Source organism: Crocodylus porosus, unplaced genomic scaffold (assembly GCF_001723895.1).
Source record: "Crocodylus porosus isolate Cpor-Errol unplaced genomic scaffold, CroPor_comp1, whole genome shotgun sequence".
Classification (NCBI taxonomy): domain Eukaryota; kingdom Metazoa; phylum Chordata; order Crocodylia; family Crocodylidae; genus Crocodylus; species Crocodylus porosus.
The window spans coordinates 75,918,746-75,930,460 of NW_017728948.1; the positions used below are offsets into that span (position 1 = coordinate 75,918,746).

Below are 11,715 nucleotides of genomic sequence, written 5' to 3' on the forward strand. Positions count from 1 at the left end.
CACGCAGCACCCTGATGAGCCACGCTGCACCTGCACCATGGGGCAGCTGCTGCATGGGTGCCAGCTGGGGGGACGATCTCTGCTGCTCCCTGCTGCCCTGTGCTGTGCAGGGGGGCTCTGCCACAAGCTCACAGAGGCCCTGATCGCTGCTACTGCTGGTGAGCGCGGGGCTTTATTTTTATTTTTATTAAAAAATAAAGTGCTGGGACTAGGTTGGGGCTGGGTGGGGGGGATAGGCCCAGGCAGGGCAGCCATGGGGGCTTCTCCTGCAGCTCCCTCCACCTGGGGAGAGGTAGGCACAGCCGGGGAAGCCATGGGAGATCCTGAAGCCACCCAGCTGTGCCTGTTTCTCCCCGGCCGATCTGAATTGCCAAATCTGTCCAAATCAGCACCAAATCTTCCAAAGCTGATTCAGCTGAATTGATTTGGGACAGTGATCTGAAGCTCTGAATCAAATCACTGTTCTTTGAATTGGCCAAATCTGAATCCGAATTGAATACTTCCCTAGTCACACACGCCTACTACCTGGCCTACCCTGAGAAAGACCTCAATAAGGCCTTGCTATTTGGCCAGCGACTTGCTCTCAGAGGAAGGGAGTAATAATAAGTCTCAATCTCCTGGTTGATAAACCTGGAACCTGGCATTCTTGTTATATTGTTGCTCCTTCACCCATCGGAAAGCCTTTAGCTGTTGGACAGCCTCGAGATTTTCCTTGGCCAAGACCATCACCACATCTAAACTTTCTTATAAACTTAGGACATAACTGGACCATGTTCTGGATCATGATTTCTCGGGCCTGCCAAGATTCTTGTAGGAGGTCCAGCACAACCTGGGGTTGAAGATCATATAGAAGTTTGAAGTGTGGAGGACTGCAGAACTTCTTGAATTGTGAAAAATAGGTAGACAACACCTGCTCCCAGTTTCATGGCTCCTCTGTGACAAATTTCTGCACCATTTCTTTTAGAGTCTTTTTAAATTTTTCAGCCAGGCCACCTCTTTGAGGTTGGTACACAGAAGTCCTTACTGAACATACTTTCAGAGAACACAGCTTTCACATAAAATCTAGGACACCAAGGCTGTATCTTTGTCAGTTAAACCGTCTCTTAGAATACCCACCTATAAAAATATCTGCAGTAGCTGGGATGCCACCATCTGTGCTGATGCTGAGTGAATCACTACTGCCTCAGAGTATCAGGTGGCATAGTACACAAAGACCAATATGAACACGGATTCTCTTGAGATAGGTTCTAGATGTCTCACCAAGTCAATTCTGACCCACTCAAAGTCTTCCCCACCAGCAGTACAGGCACCAGTGGGGCTTTGGACACGAGCTGGGGGGCAATCAGTTGGCAGTTAGGGCAGGAAGCAGAATAGTCTTTGATCTCCTAGTATACCCCAGGCCAGAAAAACCTTGCCAACACCCTCTTTTGTGTCTTTTCTATCCCCAGATGACTCCCCCATATTCCCTGGCAACATTATGCATGAGCTTGAAAAACCCGCCTGCAGTACCATTTTGGGATTAGTAGTTGTCACTGTCAGATTGCTGTGGTTTTGTCCCTGGTCACCCTGAAGCACAAAGTAGGAGTCCTGAGTGGCCAAATGTGCATCTATGAAGACCACATTTGTCTAACACAATCCATACAAGTGGCCACATACCAGGTTCTCTCATTGATCTTTAATGAAATCCTGGCTTTCCCTTACCTGATCCAGCCCCCTCTCCCAGAAAACTTCAGAGGATCCCAGACTCTCTGCCCCTTCTGAAGGAGGTTCTGGATTGCACTGGACCCCAAGCCTTTTTCCTCCATATTTTCTACTAGCTAGAGAGGGCCAGCTGGAGAGGGCCTCCCATTAGACCCACCACTGCTTCAGGTAAGACCTGGATCAAGGCCCAAAAACTCCAGATCTGACAACAGGAATATTCCCCTAGTGCTGGCTCAGTGGGGTTGTGGTCTGTCTGGCTTCTCTGGGCTCAATGCATATAATATACGTGTATTCTCCCAGCAGGACATTTGCCGGATTTAGTAGTTGCTCATGCATGAGTGTTTGGCTCAAGCCAGGGTCTAAGCCCCACAATGCGGGCCTTTGTGACTTGGAACAGGATTGCATATCCCCTTACATGTGGATTCTCTTACCCTGCCCCTCAGATGTAGGTATAAGTATAGCCACAGTCCATTTTCAGGCAGTCCCATAATTGATGTCCCTTCTCCCGCATTCAAAGTATGTTAATTGTGCTATCTCCACCCCCACCCAGGGAAGCAGGGAATCCAGGCACCCTGCCTGGCATTTCTGCTACTTGGTGAGGAGGCGTCTGTACCAGTCACTTCCAAACTAAAGGTGTTGATGCCCAAAGTTCAGCTGTGTGAGCCAGGTCCAAATTGTAACCTGGGTAGGGGCAAGGGCTGGACCTGAGGCAGGGAAGCACAGAGTGGAGCTGATTTAGAACAGCTGGACTGGATGCCCAAACATCTCCACTGACCCCCTTCCCCACCCACTCTCCCAGGGGTTCTTTACCTCTAATAGCCCAGGACCCTCTCTTCCCCACTTTTCCCATGGAGCCACTTCCTGTGCAACTGGAGCTTGGGGGAAGAAGGTAATTCCCCCCAACTCCCCAAGACCCAAGGGGCCCCCACCCAGGCCCTTAGCAGAACCTAGCTAGGCAAGGGGCCCTGTATACCTAGGCCCTGAGTCCCATCCCAGAAATGGCTCTGTTATACCCTAACTCCATAAACCCCACCACAGATTTCAGGCTGCTATGGCCTGAAATACCAGCCCCCCGTGGTTACTAAGGGCTTATGGCTCCAGGTGCAAGCCATAGAAAAGGTCTAATGTGCGAGGCCCAGATCATCACTAAGGCCCAAGGGGCTAGACCTCGATAGGTATTAAAGGCTGAGTACACCAGGCCCCTGTTGTTGCCAAGGCTTGTGGGCCTGGGCGCTAACAATTGCTGATGTCTGAGGTGCCAGGCCCAAACTGCTGGTAAGAGCTAAGAACTACAGCCCCAGAAAATTGCAAAGGCCTGAGCTGCAAGGCCCCAACTGCAGCTGTAGCTTGAAGTGCCAGGTCCAGACCATCACTAAGGTCTGAGAATGCCAGGCACAAACTACTACTAAGGGCTAAAGTGGGAGGCTGAGACACTCATTAAGGCCTGAGAGATGGGCCCCAGACCCTGGCTAAGGCCTGAGGCACCAGGCCAAGACTGTCACTAAGGCCCAGACACAAAGATTAGAAAATTCCTGAGGCCCAAGGCACCAGGCCTAGACAGTTGCTAAGGCCTGAGGTGCCAGGCCCCATCTCTTGCAAAGGTCTGATGGTCCCAGGCCTCAACTGAGCATTTTAGGCCCTGACTATCACTAACAGCCATGATGCCAGGCCAAAACTATCACTGAGGACTAAGGGACCAAGCCCAAACCATTGTCAAAGCCTAAAAGACCATTGTCAAGGCCCAGACAGTTGCTAAGACCTGAGGCACTAAGCCCAGATCATCACTAAGGCCCAAGGTGCAAGGCTCAGACTGTCATTAATGGCTGAAGCATCAGGCCTAGACCAATGCTAAGGCCTGAGGTGCTAGATCCAGGCTGTACCAAGGATCAAATGCCAGCCCTAAGCCACTGCAAAGGGCCAAGAGTGCCAGGCACAGACTGGTACTGGGTCTCAGATGCCAGGCCCAGACCATCACTAAGAACTGAGGGGTCAGGACAAAATCATTGTTAAGGTCTAAGGTGATGGGTCCCAACCATAGTTTAAGGGAGAGCCCTTCAGGCCCTGACCACTGCCAAAGCCCGAGGTACCAGGCCATACCATTGCTAAGGCTCCAGTCTCAAACTATTGCTAAAGAAGAAGTGGCCAGGCCCAGATTATTGCGGATCTGAGGTATGAGGCACCAACCACTGCAAAGGGCCAAGGGCTCCAGGCCCCAACTTTTACTAAGCCCTGAAGCTGTCAGGCCCCAACAGTTGCTAAGGACCAAGGCACCATGCTCAGACCACTGCAAAGGCCTGAGGTGCCAGGCCCAGTCTGTTGCTGGGGTTTGAAGTGCCAGATCTGGGCCATCTCTGAGGCCTGAAAGTGCCAGGCCCTGACTGTTGCTAAGGCATGAGGCACCAAGGCCCAACTGCAGTCCTTATCAGTCCCCATTTCTACTGTGCATGACTGGAGAGCCAAAGTGCCATGGCATGTTCCTCTAGGAAAGATGGTCCCCTGTTTTTCTCTGACTTTGCATGATTAAGGCAGGATGAGTTGGGGGCTTTTAGACACTTCCCTGTGACTTGGGGATGGACTCAGTGAAGTAAGTGTTAGAAATATTATTAAAAATGCATTATGAATAGTGTTGTTAGAACAGCACAGCTGGCAGCTCTCCCTGGTGGGAGGAGGAGGTAGAGGAGAAGCTACCAAGGGCTCTTTGTATTAAGGTATCACTGTCTTTGTTTTGCAAATTTACTATCTCTTTGTTACACTAAATCACACTCCCTTTCATGCTTTCTTCATTTTCTCATGCAGATAAGAGTAATTGCAATTTTTAATGATCCTGTCCTTGGAACAGAGAGGATTTGAACTTTTGGCGACCTAAAGAACTTTCTAAGCATGCGTGATTAGCTAATGCATATAAGCCTATCCGCCCCGCATACTTAAGTAGTTAATTATAATACACATGCTATGGATGACGTGACGTCATTTCATATATGTTTGTATGAACCGGAAATGAGTTGTAAGAGTTCCTGCTTTTGCACACGTGCCCAGGAGAGAGGGGATAAAGCCCGCTGAGAAGTTTCCCTCGGGGGCAGAGTGTGGTCTTTTGTCTTCGCTCTGACCCTATTTGCAAATATATCTTTTGTGTTCCTAAGAATGTGTGCCTGAAAAATTATTATTCGCGAGCCTCCAAAGAAACGAACCGCAATTTTTATATCATAAGTGAGTGAGAGAGTAAGTCAGTTAGTGAGAAGCAAGGACCAGGCACATGATCTGGAAGGAATCTTCTTTGACAAAGGAGCACCTAGAAATCACAGGACTTGGAAAACAGACTTACCGAGTTTATGGCCTGTGGGGGCTGTGAGATCATCCAGTCTGACCTCCCATGGGGATTACTGTTCCACCTATTGCTCTTGCCATGGGTTCAGTTACCTGGTGCTTGCAATACACCATTCTTCCAGAAAAGTATCAGTTTCGGTAGGGATACTAAGTGATGAAGAATCCATCACTGCCCTCGTTTGCTGCTTCCAATGGTCAATCACCCTCAATATTAAAACTTGCACCTTGTTGCTAAATGCATTGGCTTAAACTTTACCTTTCATCCTCAGGCCCCTTCTGACCTCCTAACCTACAAATCCCTAGAAGTCAGGGTCACCTAGGGAAAAGCCTGTGCTGTCTTAATGCATCTCCTGATTAGTCCCCAGAATTATGAGTGCATGAATGGAGTGACCCAGCATACAAAGTGGGATATGGCTGGAGTTTTCTATTTGCTTGTATCAAAATAATCATGTATGAGCCAATGGACGTGGAAGAACAAGGCAAGGAGCCAATGGACATGGAAGAGGAAGGTGAGGAGCCAATGCATGTGGAAGAGCAAAGGTATGAGGCAGTGGTGGGGATGACTAGCAGGACAAGGCAACAGAGAAACAGTAGCAGGGATATGAAGTGATGGAGAGGGAGAAGCACAGGGATGTGGCCATGGCGATAGATTAGAACAGGGTTGGCCAACCTGCAGCATGGGTGCCACAAGTGGCACATGCATACGTTTATAAGTGCCCCTTGCTTGCAGCTATTGCAGTGACTCTCTGCCTTCTGGTATTTGTATGGCGTATATTTCTCCAATTTGTATATTTTTCTCTTCATTAAAGCCAGAGGTGCAAAGTGTAAAGTAGAAAATTATATTTAGATTGAAGGAAGAGCACCACATTGTACAGGAACCAAAGAAACTCCTGCTGCCATAGGAACAAGAAGACAGACAGAGAAGGGACCATACATTTGTCCCAAAATTTTCAAATGTCATTTCACAACTCAATGACCTGGTACAAGTTGGGACAAAAGTATCAGCAACAAATGAATGATTTCCTGACCATGAGGCACATTCCAGCCCCTCTCAGCTCCCTGGAAGGGGTGGCACTAATAGCACAGTAGTTCTAATCTGGCCTGGATGGTGAGTAGTAAATGATGATCAACTGCATCTGACTGGAAGGCCTGGTAGCAAAAGTGATGGGGCTACTCATGGTGGGGTAGCTCCTATAAAATAACACAATGTTGCAACCTCCATTCAGGTGTGGCCTGCTTGCCTCTCTTGAGGAAGGCCCTAGAAAAGGTGGGCCAAAACAGCCATTCCCCAACCCAATCTATCCTTGACAAGATGAAATAAAGAGACTTGCATGTTGGAATATTCAGACCCTGACCCCTAGATTTGATTCAGACTCTAATTTACAGAAAACAGCACTACTAAATTATGAATTGGTTAGACTTAGTATCAATATTACTGCATCACCAGAAACTCAGCTCTCAGATACCAGATTTATCCAAGAGGATGTTTACACCATATTCTAGGGGGTGGCATGACCGTGGCTGGCCCCACCCACTCCAGGCTGGATCCCACCCTAGGGGCAGGAGCAGGACCATTCCAAGCTGTGATTGGCTAAATTGACATGGTGGGGCAGAGCCTTTCCAGGCAATGTCCCTGTGCATTGGATGGACAGGGGAGGGAGTACTTGCCAGTCATGTGCACCAACAGCAAATGGTGATTGGCTGATGTCTGCCATCACCTCTCTGTTATTGACTGGCTTTGCAGGTGATGGGTGGGGTGACAGCCCATAGGGTCACATGGCTGGTCGGCCTCATGCTTGGTGCCTCTGTGCTGCATGATGGCACCTGGGTCCCTGCAGCTCTGTGTGCCCTTCACAAGCGAGGAAGAAGAGCTCTGGGACAGCTGCTGCAGGGGTGGGACAAGGTGCAGGACAGACAGACAGAAGGAGCAGGGGTGGGATGGGGCAGGCAGGGCTAAGCCCTGGGGTTGCTGTGGGGGAAGCCCTGCCTGTCCCCATGGCAATATGGAGGAGTCAGTGCTAGTCATGTGCACCCCATTGCTGCATTCTGATTGGTTCATCTTTGTGCTTTCTGATTGGCTGAGATTGTTCCCTCCCCGCCCCCCTGGGCTGCAGTGGGAGGGGTTGGGTGCATGGCAGTGATTTGTGCAGGCATGGCAGTTGCAGCTCTGACAAGGCACTTGTGCGTTACAGAAAACTGATGTAAACTGATCTTGATACTGGCTGTCTGAAATACATTTTACATGACTGAGAAATCTAACGCAGATGTTTTTCTCCAAAGTTTCTTTAAACTTTGTATTCCGTGTTGTTTTTTAAATCTAAAAAGAAGTTAAAATGATTTTAAATTAAGATAAAATATTTCAAATGAAAAATATAAAGATTATAAACATTGTAATGCCATTTTAATGACTTGTTGATTTTGTCTGCGTCATTTTGGGGTCACAAAAAATTTCCAGTGTTTAAATGGGATCATGCTGAGGAAAAGGTTGAGGAGCTCGGCTCTAGATGAATCAGTAGCCAAAGCCATCTCTGTTGCTCGGTTGATGATGGCCTCCTGGACAGCCACATGAGGGAGGTCTGTGGGAAATATCTGGGGCCAGGAGCAAGGGAGCAAGCAAGAAGGTGTGTGCCTTAGCTAGATGGTCACTGGCCTGGAAGGAAAGGGGGCTTTGCCCCAGTGGGGCAGAAGTTTCCTGTTGCACTGCCCTCATCCATTGTTTGCAGGGACTCTATTAGTGGGTCAGCTTTGAAAGATATGCCAGAGAAGGGTGAAGCTAATGACTGATCTGTGGTGGGGTCATCAATTATTTTTTAACAGGAAAAAGAATATACATAAACAAAATGGAGAGTTTGTTTTTTCTCCAATGTTCTCAGACCCATGTGGAAGAGGAATGAGACAGACAATAGCAATACAAGGAGAAAGCCCCTAAACAAGGAGGTGGTAGTCAGGATCGGACCAAAAGAAACTATGTTAAATGTGGACAGTGACAATGTGGAATCTGTCACACAACAGCATTTCTCTTTGCCAAACAATCATTACATGTTTTTGTTAGAAGTCTATATATGCCCCTTTCTGTAAATTTAAAGAGGACCTTCCCTTCCAGTAAATTACAGCTTACATCTGGCTGGTGAGCAAGTCTGTAACCCATGTTTTCCTACAGTCTGGCTCTCTTTTTTTCCATCTTGCCTAAACACTGAATGTACAGAATCTTAGACAGCAACTAGACTGCTTGAGTTGTTGGTATAGAAACAAACCTACAGATTTGCAATCCAGAAAATGTAACAACATATTAGAAGGAATGCAGAGGTCTGGGAAATAACCCAAATGGAAGACAAATCTCAGTGATATATTCTGAATTTATATGGGGATTTTAAATGTATTTGTTCATAAGGATAGCAAAGAAATCCCTTAGAAACATTTTCTTTTTAAACAGATCCAGGAGAGATTTTTCTAATGAGAGAGAACTTCAAAAATTATATGCTTGTTTGTGGTTTTATTTTTATTCATATAAGAGACTCATTTATTACTGTTTGAAATTAATGTCTTGGCCCAATATTGATTCAGGTCCAAGTCCATGTACATGAACAAGATGGAGACTGATGAACATTTTAAGAAGCCAGATACTGTTGAAATGCCCAGAGAACATCCATGGATTCCAATATCTTTACTTTTTCAATCTGACCCATGCTAGGGATTATAAGACATCCATTCTGCTTCTATAGGTCAATTTTTAATTTCCCTTGCTACTACATACATCAAAAAAATCCATCTCTTATCCAAAGCAAAAATAGAGTTAATATAGATGACAGGGTTATAAGTAGAATGTGTAGCTTGCATTAGACTTATATGACCTACTTATGGAAAGGCCCACTGTAATATTGCAGTCCATATGAATATAAAAGGAGCTATAGAAGTATGACAGATGTCATGTCCATTTTATGTAGTCATTTTAGTTCCAGTAAAGAATGGCAAATCATACTGTACAGTAACTAGATAGAGAAAGAACAAATGCTGCAGCAGCATGAACTACCTTGCTACAGGGGAAGCCTGAGATGCAGTCTGTGGTTCTATATCTGCAGATGAAGATCATTTGTAGGGTGTTATTGCTGGGAACTCAAATGATAAGTAGTTGGCAGTCACCTTTTGGAAGAAGTTAGCTGAGTTCCCAGTTCCTTGGATGGGTCAATATCGACCTGGAAATATGTGGGCCGTGGAGTCCCACAAGGCTCGGTACTTGGATCTGTGCTGTTCAATGTCTTCATCAGTGACTTGGATGAGGGCATGGAGAGCACTTTTTCCGCATTCACACATGATACTACAGATGATTATCGGGTAAAGTTAACACACCAGAGGGTAGGAAATGGATCCAGAGGGATCTGGACAGTTTGGGAAAATGGACAGAACAGAATAGGATGCAGTTCAACAAAGACAAGTGCAAAGTGCTGCACCTAGGGAGAAGGAATCACCAACACACTTACAGGTTTGGGGAGGACCTTCTCAGCATCACAGCAGCAGAAAGGGATCTCAGGGTCATCGTTGACACCAAGATGAATATGAGTCACTAATGTGACAAAGTGATCAGTAAAGCTAACTGCAGTGTATCATGCATTAGCAGGTGCATGATGAACAGGTCCCGGGGGATGATACTTCCCCTTTATGCAGCATTGGTCAGGCCACAGTTGGAATACTGCATCTAGTTTTCGGCACCATACTTCAAGAGGGATGTAGACAATCTTGAGAGGGTTCAGAGGATGGCTATTGATATGGTTAGGGGCCTGCAGGCAAAGCTCTATGAGGAACGATTGAGGAACCTGGATCTCTTCAGCTTCCTCAAGAGAAAGCTGAGGAAGAGGTGATCTTGGGGCTGCCTACAAATTCATTGCAGGGGGAGGAGGGCAGCAAGGAATAGGAGATGCTTTGTTTACCAGGGCATCCTTTGGAGTAACTAGGAACAATGGCCACAAACTGACAGAGAACAGATTTAGGTTGGACATCAAAAAGAACTTATTTATGGTATGGGTTGCCAAAATCTGGAATGGGCTTCCATGGGAAGTGGTGCTCTCTCTTATCTTGTGGGTCTTTAAGAGGAAGCTAGACATGCACTTGGTTGGGGTCATGTAACCTCAGCACTCTTTCCAGCCCATGCCAGGGGGTTGGACTCCATGATCTACTGAGGTTCCTTCCAACCCAAACATCTATGAATCAGTAACAACCTATGTACAAGTTAGGCGTGAGTCCTATTAAGTTGCCTTTGTGACCTTTTTATCACAAAATTTAGACATTCTTGTTAGTTAATACTCAGTCAATGTTGTGCTCATGTAACTAGGCAGTCTCCAAAATACATCTGGAGGGACATATTCTGTGAGGTACTAAGTACCCTTAACTCTCACAGATCTTTCAGAGGAAGTTAAAGTAACTGAGAACATTGAAGAAAGCACTCTGATCCTTATAAAATTAGGACTTCAACATTTTCTTGGTTGTAGTTCTAGCATACTGTGGAATTGAAAGTCAGTTCTAAATATTCACCACAGAAGATCTAGCTGAAATGAAATATAATACAGCTATAAATTTGTCAGAACAATCCCTTCACTTTGCCAAGATTTTGGAAAAACAACAAAACCTAGGCCCAACCCTCAATAAAGCCCTCTCCATAGTAACTGAGTGGAGTGAGGGTCACAACTGGTTTTAAGGCAAAAACTTAAGAGGAAACTTATGAGTGCTGACAGGTCCCTGCTCTAACTCTTGGTGCTTTGCATAAAGCACCATGAATTACATAACCCTGCCCCCCACCAGGCATTTGCCTGTTGGGTTGCGAGGGAGGGGGAAATCAAGCTTGGCTGTGGGAGTGGGGGAGAGCTTCAATCCACTCTCCTCACCCCCACAACCTGCCCCAGCTCAGGCTGGGCAAACTGCAGGCCACAGATTACTCTCCCTCCCCTGTTCCCCCTACCTTGCAGCAGACAACCCCGGGGGCTGGGCTAGGTTCCATCAGCCCAGCCCTGATTGTCAACAGGGAACTTGTGTTACCTAAACTTAATCTAAGGTGCTTCAAAGTGGAGCATCTTCATCTGATCCCTCATCTGATATGGTTTAATTTGTCACACAATTGGCCAGTTTTAAAGCACTATGCAGGCATGCACATGCTTCACAACATGGATGTAGAGCACTTTCAGGGGGCTGATCAACTAACAAATTGTAACTTCTGTCCACACCCTATGAGTTGGGTTTTGGTAGCTGTTAACTGACATCTACCTTTATCAACTGAATTGTTTAAGAGTAGTGACAACCCCCCCCAAAAGCACACATTTTTGCCCATTCCCCAAATCATCTTGTAAAAATGGAACAATTTTATCTGGAGAACTTCCTAGACACCATCCTAAAAATTGTACCTGCCAACCATTACATACAGTGTTGGGGCCCCCGCTACAGAAAGAACATGGACAAGATTATCAAAGAGGCCATCTTTAACAGACTGGCTGATGGCAATATCCTAAGGGATACCCAGCTTGGATTTTTTGTGGATAGGTCTTGCTTGATCAACTTCATTTCCTTTTATGACCAGGTGACATATCACCTGGACAAGGGGCTGAAGAGAACCTGATGGTGTCTAACACCGAAAAATGCAAGGTTCTCCACCTTGGGAAGAAAAACCTGCAGCATGCTTTGAGGTTTTTAAGACATGGCTAGACA

The 11,715-nt window shown here is 46.5% G+C and overlaps 1 protein-coding gene across 1 annotated transcript in view; it reads right to left on the reverse strand.

Annotated features, from left to right (window-relative positions):
• The window catches only part of SPP1 (secreted phosphoprotein 1), a 94,532-nt gene extending 85,358 nt beyond the window's left edge, over positions 1 to 9,174 (reverse strand). The window contains exon 1 of the mRNA XM_019553021.1: positions 9,056 to 9,174. Within this exon, the coding sequence (XP_019408566.1) occupies positions 9,056 to 9,115 (60 nt within the window). The 5' untranslated portion in view covers positions 9,116 to 9,174. The remainder of the gene's footprint in view (positions 1 to 9,055) is intronic.
• Between the last annotated feature and the right edge of the window lie 2,541 nt (positions 9,175 to 11,715).